Genomic DNA, 20,430 nt, shown 5'->3' on the forward strand with positions numbered 1-20,430 from the left:
AAAAACGCAGGACAAAAGTGACAGACAGTCAGTGATAGACACTTTATTGGATAGTGTGGATGAATCACCTCTGCAATATTTTTCAGGCTACAGCTACTTTTATTCCAAGGAATTGGCAGCATATCCTATCTGATGTGCCAGATTATTAACTCAAATCTTCTACAGAAAAGAAAAAAAAAGGTATCTTATGTTGCCAAGTTAAAGCTGTTGAAATAGCCATCCTGGATGTGATTACTTAAGACAGAGAGTTCCTGCTTTTGTTTATTTTGAGACTTGCTCCTCGTTATTGTTAAACAAGTTTCAAATGTATAAGGCGGAATTCTTCAAAGATTATAATCCTTGAGATGAGGATAACAAAGGAAGGGGTAATTTAGTAATAGCGTTTTGTAGCCTCTTTTGACATAACAAGAAAACTCTTCAGGGTATTTCCCCATCACATTAAAATACTTAATCGGGTTAAATAAAAATAGAAAAAAGAGCTGTGGATACCACTAGTATAACAGAAAAGTTCAGTCTATGGGACTTGGAAAAAGTAATGCATGTTTTTAATTTTCTTCTTAAGGGATGACTAAAAATTTCATAAAACAATACTTGGAAAACGATCAACATATGTAGAAAAACAACTGTGAAGTAATGCTCTTCTAGACCCTGGTTATTGTTTTATTTCTCCGTCTATAAAGGACAACGATGGAAGAAATATCAAACAAATATTTGGGTCACCGCCATTTACGCCCACACAAATTAATGGAAGAGTTATTCAAAAAACGGCAGAACTTTATAGAGAACCAATGCACAAATCAAAAAACAAATAAAAAAAGAAAAAAAAAACTGGTGTTTTGAGCCAACTGCTGTAGTATTTAGCAACTGTTTCTTAGTACATAATCCAGAGAGCCAGCTTCTCATTGCAAAAATATTTATGTAATAGAATGAGTCTGTGTACTGCTTTTTCTTGTGAATACAACCCACTCAAAACAGTCAGAAACATGCAGTACTTATGTGTTTTTATTCTTTTTAAAGTATTTAGCTAACTAATGGCTTAAATAAGGCAAAACAAAGTGCTCTGGAAAATAAGAATTATTTTTGAAATTGGTTTTTTAGATAAAAGGAACAGTTTTTCACATATAAGAACACTAAGTTACTTGGAGATATTTAATCACCACAGAAACTAATAATGGGAATAAAAGAGACAAGTCTCCCCATTTTCCCAAATGCTACCAGTTTTAAGAAAAGCTACTAAATGACTGACACCGTTAGCTGGAAGCGAGTCCTTGGCTGGTCTCTCTGTACGCTCCCTATAATTCGTTGCTATAACTGAAGACATTCCTCCTCTTTGATTTTCTTCCCTGTTCCATTGATGCTATATATTCCATAGTCACTAGGATAGTCTCCCCAAACACTCCTTCTTTATCTGGCCACCCCTCAAATTTAGCGTCCCAGTGTCCAACAACATCATCTTCTCTCATTGTGGGGAAACAGGAGAGCAGCGGACCAGCCAAAAGAAAGAGAAGAGCCAAGTCCCTACATTTCCAGGCCAAGACTTTAGTACCTATTGATCTCAGCACCTCCAAATGACTTTAAGGGATGAGAAGATGATAAAGCCAGAAGAAAAAAAAGGAAATGAGGAAGGTGACCCAAACGAGATCCCCTGAATGGCTCCCCAGCATCTGTTCAAGTTCTGCCTTGCTGTAAGGATGAAGCCGAGAGGAAACAAACTTACTTCTTTCATTCTTTTTGCAATTTTCAATTTCATCACCTGACTGCTGCTGATTCCTTCTTCAAACTCATATACTAGTTTTGTACTTAACACCACAAATCCTAAGAATGTACTTTACTCACTTCCAGACCATTCTGGAATACCCTACTCCCAATAATGTAGAGTTAGAAGTATTCATTGCCAACGAACCACCAATATCATGGCTACCACAGCATATAGCTGATGAACTGTGTCCCTCAGTCACAGTATTAATAAAACTTACATTTTCCATTATATATACATACAGAAATTTAATAAAGACAATACCTTTAATAAAACTAATTTTTAAAGCTAGGATCAGAAAAAGTTAAAACATCTACTTCCTTAAGCACAGAATCAAACTGATCATGTTTTAAGAAAGCATGTGTATGATTATATTCAAAGTGTTTATTTGTACGTATAGAAATCAAAGGACGTGAAAAATCTCAGAAATATTAGGGACTAATGAGAGTTCTTCAGCTAATTCTATAATCACATGTTTTGAAAGAGACTAGGCATTCTTTGGCATAGGTAAGATTTTGATTTTCTTAACTAAAACTTTTCACAAAAAGTCTATTTAAAAAAATCCCTTTCCTCTCCCATCCCTGTGAACATAAATGAAGTATACACATCTTAGAGTATTAATCTTACTTACACTGTTTTAAAGTAAAACAAGTGTACATTATTAAATAGCAGTTTAGATGAGCATTTAACCAACGTTAAATGCCTTTACACTGTTAACATATAACTCTAAGGCATTCTAGCTTTTAATACTCAGACTAGAAAGTGATCCAGGCTCACCACAAAAACATACTCGCTGCCCAAAATGAGCAGGTAGGTTTAATGTGTGAAAATTACTTTTACTCTCTTCTTTCACAAGGCGAAGAAGCAAAGCTTTTCTTATTTAGAATGTTTTTGAATCATGTTAAATAAATAAAGTGTTTATTCTGGAAAATTATCAGAAAAGTTTAAGGAAAGGAGAAGTTCTGCTATAAAATGACCACTATCAGGTAACAACTTTTTTCCTAAACTATATCCCAAAATCTTAGGAAAAACATGAATTGATAACCTGTATGTGCCACTGAAGATTCATAAAACTATGATAAATTTAAAATAAGCAGAAGCACATGTTCACTAGTAATAAATCTAATTTATTAGCCTATAGATAAGACAGAATTATGATTCTGAAATTGTAACAAAAATATAACCTATATGTATTGCTGACAGGAATTAATCTGTCTTATTAACAAGTCTTCTCCTAAAGTTAATCCCATGCAATGCTGTTTTCTTCTGTGAATAAGTCACCCAACCCTTTCCGGCTAGTGCCAATTGGAATCATAAAGCAAATTCACACAACATGGAAAACATGAAACCAACATTATGCTCGAACATTTCTTGAAAGCAGATTTCCATGACAATAAATTTTGCTTCAGATTAAGATAATAAAGAAGTGTATCAGAACATAAATAAGAGTAGTTCCCACCAATTGACCTCATTTATTATATAATTTATATTAATGAAATCCTAACAATTTTAAGTAGTTCTCTTTCATTTTGTGATGACTTGAGTCAAATCCTATAGATGACATATGTGGTAGTGGCAAGACCCCAACTGAAGATACAAATTCCAAGTCTTCATGTTCAGAGTAACTCCATTAAGACATGCAAAAAATAAAATGACAGCACCCATACATACCTTGTTGTGAATAGCTATGTGAAAATAATGGTGGAGGACTGATTAAAAAAAATAAACAAAACAAAAATATTCTCTTCAATATCGTTTACATTAGGGATAATGGTGAAAAACATGGAAATTTTCCAACAGAAACCTTTATTAAATTACAACTAACATACTGTTTTCATGTAACATAGGCACTAAAGATTCAAAATCATTGATGAGGAATATTTATTAACATGGAAAAAGTGTTCATTACATGTGGTTGAATGAGCAAAGCAATTTATAAAAGTACACACCACAGTATCCATCTATATAGAACAGTTTGCTTTCTATGTTTACTATTTGCTTAGGAGAAAATCCTAAGAAGCCAAAGAGAAATGTAGATACAACTCTGGCAAATGCCCGTTGTAAATGTTGCATTCTCATAGCCACTGGGCTAAAAGATCAACGGCATAAAGTCAGAACCTAAATAGAGAATTGAAAACAAAGCTCTTTTGCATGAATCCTTCTAAAGCTAGCAAGCAGCCAGCAGGCTGACAGCACCAAATGGCTCACTCTAAACTCACAGCAGTGACCAAACACAAATAAAATTATAGGCGACTGAGAATGAGACTGTTTTCCATATGTCTGTGTATTGTATGTGAGAAACAGAAGGAGGGAGAGAGAGAGACATGGGAGAGATGGACGGGAGGGAGAAGGTGATGTGAGAGGGAGGGAAGGAAGGGAAGAACAGACTGAGCAAGTAAAGCTTACCTGAAATAGTCTGGTAAAAATATCAAATTCAAAAACTGAAATGTAATCATTACAAGTTAAATCAATTGTCGATTTTAGAGCCATTGCTTCTAAGCCAGAGCTAATTTGATGGACCTCATGAAGGCACTGTCTGAATACTTTCCATGGTACGATAGTCCTGTGAAAGGGGAAGAAAAAAAATGAGTAATTAATTCAAGTGTCACCTAAGACATACCTTCCATGGAAAGAGCACAATTCAATCATTACATTAATATAATTGTATCTGTATTAAAGGGCAAAATAGTTGAGAATACTGTTTATAATTAAGAACGCGTGTATTTGGTTCTGCTAACTCAATTATTTTTCATTTGCTAAGAATATGACAAAAACCTCAGTCAATTTTTCTCTCAAACAGTCCTTGGCTATCAAGATATCTCTAGGAAAACATCTGAAAGGAGATACTTGGTTAAAATCCTATGTGTCATGACCTCTTCAATTGTGTATACAAGATTATTTAATCCTGAATCAGATTAAATTCTCCCTCTCTATTTTCTTAAGATAGTTACAAGAAGATGGGTCCACATACTAGTAGAAATCTTTTCCTCATTGCATAAAAGAGTAATGTGTATCAACCATTTCAAGATGGGTAAGGTGGAAAATCATCAAGACATTTCTGCCACTACCCTGATGTTTTCTGTAGAGATGAAAGTATGTGTTACCTAAACTTTAATATGAATGCAAAGGGAAATCTTAATTTTTTAATCAATCACAATAATCATCTCATGGAAATGTCTTATATAAAATTCAATACTTCTGTTAAATATCATACATCAAATATTTTAATAGATAATACATTTACATGATTCAAAAACTTATAAGAGCATAGAATGGTATCCAGGGAAAAGTCCTCTTTCAATACCTGCCCAGATTCCAACATTCACTCAGCCTCCTTTCCACTGTGAAAATAAGTAACATCTAGGATTCTTTTCCTAGTTAACTCTTCCTACTTTCAGAATGGTAAATGCCTATTCCTTATTAGAAAGAAGAAAGAAAACATTCATATTTCTGAAAATTTAAACTGCAATTTGACAACAAGACAGCTAGGGTAAGAGTTATATACACCATTCCATGTAAATACTACCTGACCCCATCTATGCCAATCCTCTGAATAAACATCACTGTAAAGGTACACTCTTGGTGTTCACGCCATAATTATCTATAGCTGTGGTTGTCAAACTTTAGCATGCATCTGGACCATCTGAAGGGCTTTGTTAGTACAAGAACTGCTGACCCCCAATGCAAGACTTCTGGCTCAGTAGCAATGGGGCCGGGTCTGAGAAGTTACAGTTGTCAAGTTCACAGATGATGGTGATGCTATCAAGGTGGGGAACACTTGGAGAGTCACTACTAATCTACCACATCTGTTCAATGCTAAAGCAAGGCACCACTGGTTTTAAATAAATAAAACCATAAAAGTTAAAGATCTCACCTCTGTCTCTGAACTACTCCAGGTTTAGGGTAAAAGTACGATCTGTAATGCTAAAGAATCTAAAGGGGATATATAAGGAACCGCTAATTAATAGAGACACAGTAAGAGCTGGAGGAATTTCAGAGAGTCTGTTGGAAGTGGCATAAATGAATGGTGAGATAGGCTTACAGTACTATGCTGTGTTTACAGCAGAGTTTAGTTTTGATGTACCATTAAAAGGAGAAAAATATGAGGCTTCATATTCAAAAGGCTTTTCTCAATGTATGAAAAAAACAGGAAACCACAGAGAACTGAGGAGAGATACCACATCAGATGCCCTTTCAAAGAAGCACACGTCAAGCTCTCATTAAAGTTTACAAAATACTGCTGTTTAACAAAATAAAAGGATAACTTTTAAGAATATTAGACATCTATTGATTTATAATGAAATATAAATATGTAATTATGTCCAGCTTCACTACACTTCCAAGAAAGAAGGGCCTAAACAAGCCCAATTTTTTTCCCCTAAATTAAAATTTTCAAATACTCAACATCCATAAAGGAGCTGAACCATGATACTCAGAGTGAAAAAAACTGTAATCAAAAACTACCACTTTAAGAACAGTATAGATTTTATTTTTTGTATGGAAAAGTTAAGCATTTTGTTTTTGTATATGAAGTATGGAATGTAAACAAAGTGGCCAAATAGAAACTTTCAATATTTATTTTGTACATAAAGCAGAAAAAGTAAAAATACATACTGTCCAGATAGACATCTTTGATATGTTACCACAAAATGTTGTCCTAATCCTATATTTACAGTGAATTCAACTCAGAACACTTTTGAGTACCCAGCGATTTACAAAACGCATCAACTTCTACAAATTCTCACCTTCACACACTACTACCTCAGAACAATTTACAAAGCGACATGCTATATTCAAACAGTCCTTGTGTAAATGGCATTTTTCAGTTTTTTCGTGTTAAACCTAAAGTCCAAACAGGCATTCTCTGGAACTTTAATTAAAGATAGCAGGAATTAAGAAGCCGAGGCAACTTCTACAGGTGGTTGTACCATAGATACCCTTCCTTTGACTACCTGGGTGAAATACCCACCATATGTAAAAGGTGGAGGAGGAGTGGCCCTGAGGAGGGGGTTTCATGAATGTAGACTACAATAAAGTACAAAGACTTTTACAAACAAACAAATTTAGATTGTTCTAAACCCTTTGGACTAAGGAATTAAGCTTTCTAAATAGGATTTTAAGTGGCTACCGCATTCTTTCCTGAAGCATAGGGGACAAAGTGGAGTGGGACAGAACAAATTTTCACACCTTTAATTAAACTTCAGCAGCAACCAGAAGTGGTGGCTTCTACTACCTCTTCCTTTAGAGATGAAGCCAGTGAGAGAAAATATTAATGGCGAATTGTTTTACAAACAGGTAGAAACTTGAGGGCACTGCCAGAGGCCTAGAACAAAGAAGGGGGAAGAGAAAGAAAAGGAACAGAGCCTAAAAGGGCTGATAAACTCTAAGCTCTAAAGAAAAGGAACAGAGCCTAAAAGGGCTGATAAACTCTAAGCTCTAAAGAAAAGGAACAGAACCTAAAAGGGCTGATAAACTCTAAGCTGTCACCAGTCCTATAATCTAATTTTAATCTGTTCTAATTCATCTTTGCAATTATAAACTGCTTTAAAATGCAAGTTGAATTAATTTTAAAATACACTGAAAAACACAACTGCCAATCTATAAAGAGTAGAACACCAGACCAATGGATAGCTATGCCCCATCATGATAACACAGCAATAATTTCAGGATCTTTATACCTCCAAGAAGAGCTGCCATTTATTGATGACTTCCTATCACTCTCCTACATAGAAATATATTGATGACTTTTTTTAAAGTATAATTTTGTTCATATAATGTCATGAAAGATAAGAATATGACAGATAAAACTATATTATAATCCTATTATTAGATAATGTTTCCTAGTCTATCTACCAAAAAATAAGAGTAATTCTCTTTGAAGGACTTGAAAAACAGAGTATTCTTTCAAAGAAACCAAGATCAGATGCAAAGAAATAAAACAAACAAAAAAATATATTAGCAGGTTAGCAACTGACAAATTACTGAGGTTTGCTTCCCTCTGTGTGAACGTGGAGGCGAGTATTAGATGTTCTAATCTGAAAGTCCTGTGAATTTTAGACAAAAGCAAAGGAATAGAAGACAGAAAATGTAAGGAAGATTGACACAAAAACAAGGGTAAAATATTTTCATGAAACTACTAGTTCCTAAAAGACTATAGGTTTTATTCTGAACTAATACGAAAAACAAGAAACATTTCCATGTAACATGAATACCAACAAAGGCCAGAGTATTTAGAAATATGAAGCTTTATATACTTCTAGTGTGAATGACAATTTGTACAGCACATCTACACAGCAACTGGGCAACAGGCTTTCAAAAGTCTATACATTCTGACCCAGAAAATCTACTTCTAGAAATAGCATCTAAGGAAGCTATTTCCAAGAAGTATACAGCAATCAAAGAGCCATCCACCTCAAGTCTCTTAAATGCAGTGTTGTTTACAATAGCAAAAACTAAAAAACAAATATGTTCTCTAGTAACATTTTTTGTGCAGAACAAGATTTGTTGTCTTGTAAAATTGTCCATGACATATTATTAAATGGGAATAGATTTTTTAAAAATATGTCCTTTAAAATCCAGTGTTCAATACTGTCTAAAATATCAGGAGATAGCTTCATAAATTTTAACTGATAACTGGATTATGCAAAAATTTTAAGAAATTTTTAATTTTTGTGGATTTGTTCATGGTTTTTAACTCTTTTCACATTACTAATATGCCACTAGGAATTAAAAAATAAAAGATATACTAAGACTAAAATATATATGCTTTTATAAGAGTTCACTAAAAACAAAAATTAAAAGTTTTTGCCTATGACACGATTTTAAATGTAAAATTAAAAAATACAGATTAAAGTGTGAGAAGTAATAAAAGACCTGAATATGGTTGCTGAATATGACTCATACACAAAATCAGTTGCATTTTTATACATAAGCATACTTAACTAGGAAATAAAATTTTAACCACTTGATTTTTATAATACTTCTGGAAATCCCAAATAATTAGTAGGAATAAAGTTATAAAAAGATGAAGGAGGCCATAGCACAAACCACACACACAGTTTATATCTTTGTATAAAGGAAAAGATATAAAAAATAAAGGGTTTTTAACATTGAAGGGACTGGCGGACATAAAGATGTCAATTCTCCCCAGGTTAATCTAAAGATTTAATATAACACCAATCAAAAATCCCAGGAGGTATTTTGGTAGTGGATATTGATGAAATGATGCAAAATGTTATAGGGAAATGACTAGAGCCAAAAATAAATGAGGCAATCTTCAATAAGTACAATATTGATAAGCTTTCACTCTTCACTTTAATGGCAAGGCACATACCAGACAGATAGACAAAGGTAACAAAGCTTAAATTTTAGATACAAGTGCACTGTATATAAACACTGGATATATAACATCAATTACATGTGAAGAAAAAATACTGTTCAATAAACATTGCTGGGACAAATGGACACACATACAAAAAAAGTGTACATCATTGCTAAATGTCAATTTTAAATGGATCAATTAAAATGGACCTAAGTATGAAGGGTAAAACAATGCATGTTTTTAGAAAAAACATCAGAGAATATCTACATTATTTTGGTGCTGGCAAAAAAATTAAACAGAAACCAAATGCTCAAAGCCTAAAGGAAAAAACAAATTAAAAACCTGTGCTGAAGAGAAAATATCATTAACGAAGCAAGCAAGCCACATATGGGGAGCAATTATTCACATACAAATAATCATCGCAAGATTCACTTCTATAACATATAAAAACTTTTAAAAATAAGTAAAGACAATTTATTAAAAATTGGGCAACAATTTTCATAAACATAAAAACAAATAAAGAAGCTCAATAAATGTACAAAAATGTGCTCAATGTCCTTGTCATTAGGGAAATGTACGTTTAAGTACAAGGAAACCCTACTCAACCCCAAAGCAGTGACTTACTAGCAAAAAAGATGAAAGACTTTACAAAATGTTGAGGGGGGTATGGAGCAAAGCAACAGAAACTTTCAGATACTGTTCATAGATGACAAAATCAGCAAGGCTTTGGAAAACACTCCGGAGGTCTACTAAAGGTAACGCTTTATATAAACTAGACGCCAGCAATTGCACTCTTCTATAGACACGTAACAGAATGTATAGGCATGTTTACAAATGTACAGCAATAGTGTGCATCAGCACTGTTGGTAACAATCCTATTAGGAAAACTCCAATGCCTACCACCAATAGAATGAGCAGGGAGATTGTGCTACAGCTATAGAATGGAGCAAGGGGAGTATTGCCACAGCAAGCACTAAGTTGAATTCCATCAACATAAAAAAGAGAGAAGTCAGATTTTTCCTAAAAGGGTAGTAGGTGCAATTTCAGCTATGTATGATTCTCTGATGCGACCTGTTAGAACCACTGTGTGCAGTGCAGTGACTGTGAGACTTCCCAGGGGCTGAAGAGGGAGTCTTCCGAGATGCAGGAACCTTGTTACCTGACCTGGTTAGCATTTCATCAGCATGTTCACTTTGTAGAAATGTGTCACCCTGCATTTATGAGTTTTGTATTTTTCTCTCTGTACCTCAAACTTGATACATTAAACTTCAGAAAAAATATTACATTAAAAATATAATATTAAAAAAGAGAAAAAAATGTAGCTGGAAAAAGTAGCTGCTGTAATACAAACAAGGAAATTTAACACATTTGCTTTGTCTATGTTATTTTTGTTATGGTGGTGGTGGTGGTGGTAAATGTTTAAAAAGTGTCCTGCTAAGAAATATCTAAAGTTATCTTGATCTTAACAAAAAGAAAATCTTTTTCTATAAGTAACCAATCTCTATTTCTATTTTAATTTTACATAAATTATGTCCAAAAATTCAACTCAATCAGCAAAAATGTTTGGTGTCCGTATCTTTAAATGGAGGGCTAGCTTTGTTCAAAGGATATAGGATATTCATAAGACATTTGGTATGTTTTGATATTTATTGTAGATGGAAAATACCAGTACTATGATTGATAAGTCAACTGACATTTTGTATACAGCTATTCCTTAAACCCAATCTTCTATTGCAATGACTCAATTTCTTAAATGGTATGAAAGCAGATTCTTATTAGGCTATTGCTGGGCTTTCTGCTCCATCAACAAGGGAAAAGAACTGTTTTCGAGCAGTTCACAGAAAGAACACTACCAAAACTACTCTGGTCAAACAGCTGCCTTACAACAATTCATCTTTGATATGATAGTAACCGTAATTACCATGGTTATTCGTAATTAGATCTAACTATTCTGCCTCATCAATGAAAATTCCTGATATTCATAGAAAAAGACTGAGTATTTGCAAAAATTTCTTTTTCTTTGTCAAAAAACTCATAACATTTGTTTATAATGCAGACAAGTGTTACTTCTTTGTATAGGGCACAAGTATCATTCTCATCTTCATGTACTGAAACCTAAATCTAGAATCATAACATTTTTATAAGACTGCAGGAAAAAAGGAAATAGCTTCTTTAGTATTACTCTTCATTTTCTCAGTAACTTCTGTCATGTGACAGATTTAATGCTTTTTAACTTCTGGTCTCACAGCCTAACCTTTGAACATATTAAGTTTGATGTAGCCATGAATTTCATTTGTACATAGTTCTATTTGTTCTTTTTACCTTGAACATAAAGTGTAGTATTAGTGGAAATAACTTAGAAAAGGATCTGGAACCACAATCCATAAAAATGTGTAAAATTTCCATTTTTAATTTCTCTATTTAGAAGCCACTGAGCATAGAACAGAAAGATTCTGGTCTTAATGAATAGTTGTTCTTTTCTTCCTAAAGCACAACTTTCCTTCAGAACATTTTCTCTGAAAGTTCAGTAATATTGGTAAATTTCCCGTGATACACGAGCTCACGGATCATAGCAAGACGCCTTTGATCTGCTGAGGTCAGATTTAAAAAAAAAAAAAAAAAAAACAGAAAATTATATATTCTAAAATTAGAAAGTCCTGCCACAAAGGGGCTTAACAAGGTTTTAAAATGATCTTCCTCTTAGCAATAAGAGCTCAGCCTTACAAACAAACAAATCAGTAATGAAAGAAAAGTCTCTCAACATAGGTCAATTAAGAGGCGATGGATGAAGCCTCCCAGAAGTATAAGATAATTTGAGACAAAAGAAATAAATAATTTCCAACATCACTTCTAAAACTCTGACAAGAGAAACCATATATGTATACTATTGTGCTGAGATCTACCAAAAGTTCCTTTTAATAAGAAAAACCACTGATGATGTACAAATCATTCCTTTGTTATTGAAGAATAACAAACACTAGGGAAAATAATTATCATTTCCTATTAATAATAAAATGTTAAAATAAGGAGAAACAAATATCAATCATTAGCAATATATTTATTAAAAATAAATCACTACATGTTAACTTCAAAAAGTTTTATTTACTTTGTTATTGAGTCATATTTTCTCTATGAGCAGAACATGATTCTTAGGAACCGCAGAGTTGGAGATTCTATCCTACTTGCAAATTAACAAGTTGGCCTATCACAGTTTCATGCATAGTGGAAAAGAACACCAGGTTTCTGGGTCACAGCCAAATGACTTTCCTACTAATAGCAAGAGCAGTGGCCAGAGAAACAGGATTTTCTTACACCTTTACCCTGAACTCTGATTCCCCTAAGAGGATGCATAGAAGGCCAGATGACATCTGTATACACTGTGGATTTTGTTACTGGAGTAGAACCTGGAACTTAAGGAGCTCAAATCTTTTACAATGTGTAATAAATGTGCCTGTACAATCAAATGGCTTTGGATACCAGTGGTCAAGTTCACTGTCACACTGTAGCAAGAGTGATACAAGTAACACACAAGTGTGACCACTTCCCTACTTAAAAATCTACCAATGATTCCCCATTGTCAGTGTCCCAAAGAAAAGAGTTTAAAAGCACAACTCCGCATGTGGAAAACAAAAGCCCAAAGGGCCAGAAGTGGGCAGATCTTCCAAAGCAGCAGAGCCCTCTTGTGGGTCATAAACCATCACCCCTTGTCCACCGAGGAATCTTCTGGGTGTAACGTGGCTCCACATGTGATTTATCTACAGTGATGCAAACATGCTCAACTGCCAGGAAGCAGCATTAATCACCATGAATTAATGAAATATGTGCCACACATCAGTTTGTGAGTTAACTTAATCTGTGTCCAGTCTCTAAACATACGCAGGTTCTAATAAAATCAAGCTTCAAGGATAAGAACCAGAACCTAAATTATGGTGATTTTATTGAGGTCAATGTCACTTATTGAGGGGTTCAGAGTAAAGAGAGGAAAGAAAAAGAGAAATGAAACAAGAGTAAGAAAAACAAATGCATTTATGTAACCCCTGTAATTATCATAAGCCTTTCTTTTGAACCACAGCAGATACCTTAACAATTCAGTCCCACTCCTGGGCATTCCCCACTGAACAGACAGGAAGGCTCCCTAGTAGTCCATGTATAAGGTATATAAAATACCAGCTGCTCCATAGAGGGTGAGCACTCCTCTAGCCACCAGGGTAATAACTACAAGCATACTTCACTTTATTGCACTTTGTTTTATTGTGTTTTGCAAATATTACGTTTTTTTACAAATTGAAGGTTTGTGGCACCCCTGTATCCAGTAAGTCTATGGGTAGGATTCTTCCAACAGCACACACTTGTGTCACATCTCTAAGTTACATTTTGTTCATCCTTGCTATCTATCTCAAATATTCATTATTATTACATCTGTTATAGAGGTCTGTGATCAGTGATCTTTGAGGCTACTATTGAAACTTGGTGCACACAAATTGTGCCCATGTAAGACAGCAAACTTAATGCACAAATGTTTTATGTGATCTGACCACTCCACTGACTGACCATTCCCCCTTCTCTCCCTCTCATTCAGCCTATCTCCTGCAACACAATGGTGATAAAATTAGGCCAGTTAAAAACCCGATTACAGCCTCTAAGTGTTCAAATGAAGGGAATAATCGTGCATCTCTCATTTTAAATGGAAAGCTAGAAATGATTAAGTTTAGTGAGGAAGGCATGTCAAAGCTGAGACAGGAAGAAAGCTAGGTAGGCCTCCTGCACCAACCAGTTTGCCAATTGTGAATGCTAAGGGAACATTCTTGAAGGAAATGGAAAATGCTACTCCAGCGAGCACATGAATGATAAGAAAGTGAAAGAAACTTTCTAGTATACGAAGAAAGTGGAATGGACAGAACATCAAAGGAGCCACAACATTCCTTTAAACCGAAGCCTGATCTAGCACAAGGCCCTAACTCTCTTTAATCCCGTGAAGGCTGACAGAAGTAAGGAAGCTGCAGGAAAAGGGCCTTAGGCTGGCAGAGGTTGGTTTGTGAGGTTTGAAGAAAGAAGCCGCCTCCGTAACGTGAAAGTGCAAGGTGATGAAGAGGCTGCAGCAAGTTATATAGAGGATCCAGCTAACGTGAATGACGAAGGGGGCTACACTAAACAACAGATTTTCAATGTAGACAAAACAGCCTCCACTGAGGGAAAATGTGATTAGCATTTTTGTAGCTACTGAAGTCAGTGCCTGAATTCAGAGCTTCAAAGGACAGGCTGACTCTTGCTTGGGACTAAGGTGAGCTGGTAAATTTAAGTTGAACCCAGTGCTCAGTTACATCATGAACATCCACAGACCTCAAAATGTATGCTAAATCTACTTTGCCTGTGTTCTATAAATGGCAAAACAAAGGCTGGATGACCGAATGTTTTAAACTCACTGCTGAGACCTACTGTTCGAAATTAAATGCTGCTCATTGGCAATGTACCTGGTCACTCAAGAGCACTGATGTCAATGTATAAAGAGATTAATGATGCTTTCACATCTGCTAACACAACATCCATTCCGTCGCCCTTGGAACAAAGAGACATTTCAAGTCTTATTCTCAAGTCTTATTATTAATAAATACATTTCATAAAGTTGTAGCCGCTATACATAGTGATTCTTCTGATGGATCTTGACAAACCAAATTGAAAACCTTCTGGAATGGCTTTACCATTCTAGGTGCCAATAAGAACATCTTTGATTCATGGGAAGAGGTCAAAATATCAATATTAACAGGAATTTTAAAGAAGTGGACTCCAAATAATCATGGATGACTTTGAGTGGTTCAAGAATTCAGCGGAGGAAGTAAGTGCAAAAATAATAGTGGCAACAGGACAAGCTAGAATTAGACGTGGAACCTAAAGATGGGACTGAATTGCTGCAATTTCAGATCAAACTTGATTGAACACACAAGGAGTTGCTTTTTACAGATGGACAAAGAAAAGTATTTTCTGGCTCAGCACCCATAGCATAGTGCTTACAGTGCCAGCCACATACACCAAGGCTGGCGGGTTCAAACCCAGCTCAGGTCAGCTAAACAATGACAACTGTAACCAAAAAATAGCTGAGCGTTGTGGCGGGCACCTATAATCCCAGCTACTTGGGAGGCTGAGACAAGAGAACTGCTTAAGCCCAAGAGCTGGAGGTTGCTGTGAGCTATGACACCATAGCACTCTACCAAGGGCAACATAGTGAGACTCTGTCTCAATTTAAAAAAAAAAAAAGAAAAAGAAAAAGAAAAAAAATATTTTCTTAAGATGGAATCTATAGATAAAGGTGCTGAGCATTGTTGGAATGACAACAAATGATTTAGAACAGCGGTTCTCAACCTGTGGGTCGTGACCCACAGGAACTGTATTAAAGGGCCATGGAACTCGGAAGGTTGAGAACCACTGATTTAGAATATCAAGTCAATTTAGTTGGTAAAGCAGTACTTTTGACACAGAGCAGAACTCCAATTTTGACAGAAGTTTTATTGTGGGTAAAATGCTATCAGAAAGCTTTGCATACTACAAAGAAATCTTTCATAAAAGGAAGCATCAAAGGATACATTAAACTTTACCACTGTCTGATTTTAAGACACTGCACAGTCACCTCAACACTCAGCACTCTGATCGGTGAGCAGCCATCAGCATCCTGGCAAGACACTTCATTAGCAAAAACTGCGTGACTCTCCAAAGGCTCAGATGCTCAGTAGTGTTTTTTTGCAACAAAACATTTTTTAATTAAGGTATGCACTCTTTTTAGACATATGTTATTGCACACTTCTATAACAGATCACGGTGGACGCGTAACTTTTATATGCACTGGGAAACAAAAAACCCTTGTGGCTCACGTTATTGGGATAGTTGCTTTCTTGCAGTTGTCTGGAACCGAACCCACAGTATCTCTGAGGGACGCCTGTCTTAGTAAAGTTAACTATTTGTGCCACTCCTTAAGCAGTTCTCTAATGGCACAGAACTAATTTAAATTATTTATCATTTTTGCATATCTTGTCCTCCCCAAATTGAATACATGCTGCTTACAGGCAGAAAATTATAATCTGGCATCTTATTTGTTCTTCCTATTTAGGCTCTTTGTATAATGAGTTGAACCAAACAGGTCTTCAACAAATATGGATGTTTCTATTTTCTTCACTGACATAAAGATACTTTAATTTTTTAAAACAGTCAACAACACAAGAACTAGTGAACTAGTAGAAATATTAATTAGCAATTAGTTATAATTTAGTTCTCCTTTCTTCTTTCTAGAGACCTTGCTGCATGGTTTCAGTGGGAAAGTCCTTAATTTCTGCTAAGTACTTCTTCTTTTAATTAAAAATAATTAAGTTGCTTTTTCTTTAACTAGTGGGGAAACAGATCTGATTGATATGCTAGAAAAAGAGATATCTCACTCGCTGAAAAGGTTAAGATATCATTCTCCTACGTTTCTTGTGAAAAGTGAAAGAAAAATACATGAAACCAAAGAAGGCCCACACCACTTCCCCAGGAAATCAAAGGTAAAGGCAATAAATTGAGCTATAAATAGATAATTTTTTTCTCTATGGCAAGGAAGACAGTTATCTTCACCCCTCTCTTTTATCTAGAGATATAACATCAGAATTTTTTTTTTTTGGCTTTTGCTTTTAGATTGCTATAAAGTGTGAAACTGCCATCATACAAAGGCAAATATTAATTATGTCAATTTTGTAGAAGTAATGAAAAATATACTGACAGCATATGGAACAAGATTAAAGGTTCAAACTGATTATCGAGTTTAGACTATAGAGCACTTAAAATGAGCCAGATCTAGGCTTATGTATTCTTTTTATTTTCATGAGAACCCTAGATAGTAGGTGTTATTAATATTATCCACTTTTTATAAGTGAGAAAATAAATACAAAGAGGAAATCTAGTAGCTTCCCCCCAGTCACAAAGCGAGGAAGGCTGCAGGTAGAACCCATCCAGGTACCCTGGCCCCAGAGCCTGCAGGCCTCACACCAAACAGGCCATCTCCCAAAGCAAAGCGGGCAAGCTCTGCCTCTGTCTTTCCATCTCACACGCTCATGCACATTCCTCTATTTCTCAACACATCTGAATTAGATGTACCATAGTCCTGACAGTCTGTCTACATCTGAGACATTGTGCCGAAATACTTCCTAACTACAAAAATAAATGACAAAGCCTGATTTCATAAAGCTTAGAATCAAAGGAGAAGTATGATAACTAAACAAATAATTTCAACATGAGGATAAAAATAGTAAACAGTAAAATAGTAAGCCAGAGCTGAGAAGAATTTAAGAAGTAAGAGATCTACTAATAATGATAAGGGCAAAATCATGAGCAAAATGAACTTCGAGGCATCAATGAAAATTCTTATGCCAGAGATGATAAAAATCTTTACGTGTAGAGAGCAACATGAGAAAAGACGCGGAAACCCATAATTGCTGACATGTCAGAGAACAAGTCGTAAGTAAAAACAAAAGAAAGCTTAAATGGTAGAAAAATGACATCATGCCTCATACATTCAACTAATACTGAGTGTCTGTAATACATACAGTAGTCAAGGGACTCGTTCAATAATCATGTGAAAAACTGTTTAAATATTATGCTGAAGATGGAGTTGGCATAAGATAAAGCATGGAACACAGAGTTTGACATTTAGATGTGTCTGCTTTCACTAATTTTTGGATAAAAAGGAGCCTTGCAATCAAGCAGGAAAGACTCATATAATAAACACACGTTCTGTAATATATACCTTTGTCTAAAACAATGGAGTAATTACCCCTGACCATGTGGCATTAGTGAAAAACAAGCAGAAATAGGGAGCTCAGAAATAGACTTAAAGAAAGGAGTCAAATGGGGAGACAGAAAAAAAGAGAGAATAGAGGCGTCTAGGGAATAAAACTATAGGAACTGATAATCGTAAAAGACCAGTTTTTAGATGATAAAGTCACTGCAGAATGAGAGCACAGGATAGACACCATTCATCCATCCAATTATACACAGAGTCGGTGAACAACTGTTAGTGTCTCACATTACAGGAAACTTGCCAGGCTCAATAAAAACAAAAATAAGTAAAACATAGTCTGGCTTCAAAGAAACTTTTTAATCTATTGCAAATCTGTCAGTTGGGAATGAGCAATTCACTGTGATCCAGGAGGATGGGTGTGAACCCAGGACATGGCAGTGCAGAGGAGGGGTATCCACTTCGGGGCAGTCAAAGAAGCTTCCCACCTCGTACCTCTGGGTGGGGTATGATGACCGGCTATCCAAGCGGGGGGAAGACAACATGAAAACAGTGTAAACATTTCACATCGTATATCGAAGCAGTTCCCTGAACCCCATAAATGCATCAATGTACAAAGTTATGATTTACTAAAAAATAATTAATTATAAAAGGAAAAGAAAACAAAGACATTGAGGAGTGGAAAACGAGAAACGCACAGGACACATGAGGGTTCAGTAGTTTTGTTTCTTTAGCAATGAGGTGGGTATAAAAAATTAAACCAGAAAAAAGTAGTTCCTAAAACTTGTCTCATAAATGGGGTTTTAGTTTTAAACTACACATCAATTCTCACGGAAGCCCTTCACCAAAAGATTGGAACAATTAGTTCTTTTCAGAGCTTACCGGTCTCGCTAAAAAGAACATTCGGATGGGCTGTTATTAAGGACAGGGAAGCCGATCAGAAGATTATCATTGCAGTAATCCAAGGAACGATGAAAACTTGAACTAAATTAAATATAGGGAGGACAGGATTCATAAGAAGACTCGAGAGTTAGAATTCCTGCTTTTTGTTGAATTATAATTTGGAAATTCATGTCTCAATCTCAATGTCAAGAAGTGTAGTGTGCACCAGGACGTGGTGCCTGGCTGCTGAGAAAAATGCCAGCTACTCAGAGTCCAATCACTTGAATGTTCTTTTTCTTTTAATAGCTAATTACATATTTTTTTGAGCTTCATGCTTAAAGTTTCCAGATTATAAACTACTGTTCCAGAGCATAGACCCTCAGTTTGCTATTAGTTTCATTTTGCATGGGGTATGTTTATTCACTCAAGGACATTTTTCTTTTCCTACATATTTCTACTATATCTTGGCCGATAGACTAAGAAAGCAAAAGCAGGATTAAACTGTTACCATATTAAAAAATGAACAAATGCACAATTTCCCAACCAGTTTGCCATACTGCCTGTTCTGCTACTGCTCCCCTTAGGTTTCAAGGCAGGCAGATTCTTGGTTGCTGGGCTTGAACCTGAGCAAAGAGGTAGCCCTCCCAGGCCTTCAAAAAAGACAGTGCCATGATTTGCATGGACCTACGAAACTCATGTTGAAATTTAATCAACATTGTGACTATATTAGGACAGTGAGACCTATAAGGAGTGATTAGGTCCTGAAGGCTCTGCCGTCCTGAATGGATTAATAGTGCAGTTGAATGCTATTTTCGAGTTTAAAGGCACTGGTTAGGTTAACTGAAAGCATTCAGACATGGCCTCCATGTGTAGCAAGATAGAAGACCTAAGTTTTGGGAAAATACGAACTAGTATTACAGCACAATGAAAATAAAATAATTCAACCCTTTGAAAGGATTATACCATGCATTCATGTGTTAATTCATTCAACAAAACACATGGAACCACAAGGTGAAACACATGAAGAATATAGTTTCTCCAATTATCTAATTAAAGAATCATTAATTTCTATGACTACAGAAATACATATAAATTCTAGAAGTACCTTAAAAATTGGCTATTACCCACAAAAAAAAAAAAAAAATGTTTGTTTTTTGAAACAGGATCTCACTCTGTCACCCTGAGAGAGTCCTGGAGTCTCATAGCTCACAGCAACTTCAAACTCTTGGACTCAAATGATCCTTTTGCCTCCACCTCCTGAGTGGCTGGGACTACAGGCATGTGCTACCACACCCAGCTAGATTTTTCTATTTTTAGTAGAGACAGGCTCTCACTCTTGCTCAAGCTGGTCTCGAACTCCTGGCAAGTAATCTACCTACCTCAGCCTCCCAGTGTGCTAAGATTACAGGCCTGAGCCACTGCACCCAGCTAATAAAAATATTTAAAGACAAATTGAGCAACTTCCTCAATTCAGTGACAAGAGGAGACCAACGCAAAAGGATTTGGGAGGTAGGAAGAGAATTTAATCGGTATTTCAAGAATCCTCCATTTGATGAAGTAGTGATTTCACTCATGTAGTAGCTGAACAGAAATTTCTGTCCCTTGATGTCTGTGGTTATAAATAGAGGAAAATAAAGATGTCTCAAAGGCATAATTCTCTGTGGGTTGAAGTGCCAGCAAAGTAAACTCCTCTCTCAAACCTGTGAACAATCTTTC

At 35.5% G+C, this 20,430-nt stretch overlaps 1 protein-coding gene across 1 annotated transcript in view; it reads right to left on the bottom strand.

The window, feature by feature from the left end:
- CBLB (Cbl proto-oncogene B) overlaps positions 1 to 20,430 on the bottom strand; it is a 195,456-nt gene that overhangs the window by 80,198 nt on the left and 94,828 nt on the right. Inside the window, exon 5 of the mRNA XM_003798193.2 lies at positions 4,163 to 4,319. Within this exon, the coding sequence (XP_003798241.1) occupies positions 4,163 to 4,319 (157 nt within the window). The remainder of the gene's footprint in view (positions 1 to 4,162; positions 4,320 to 20,430) is intronic.

Source organism: Otolemur garnettii, unplaced genomic scaffold (assembly GCF_000181295.1).
Source record: "Otolemur garnettii isolate 467f Iridium unplaced genomic scaffold, OtoGar3 scaffold00131, whole genome shotgun sequence".
Lineage (NCBI taxonomy): Eukaryota > Metazoa > Chordata > Mammalia > Primates > Galagidae > Otolemur > Otolemur garnettii.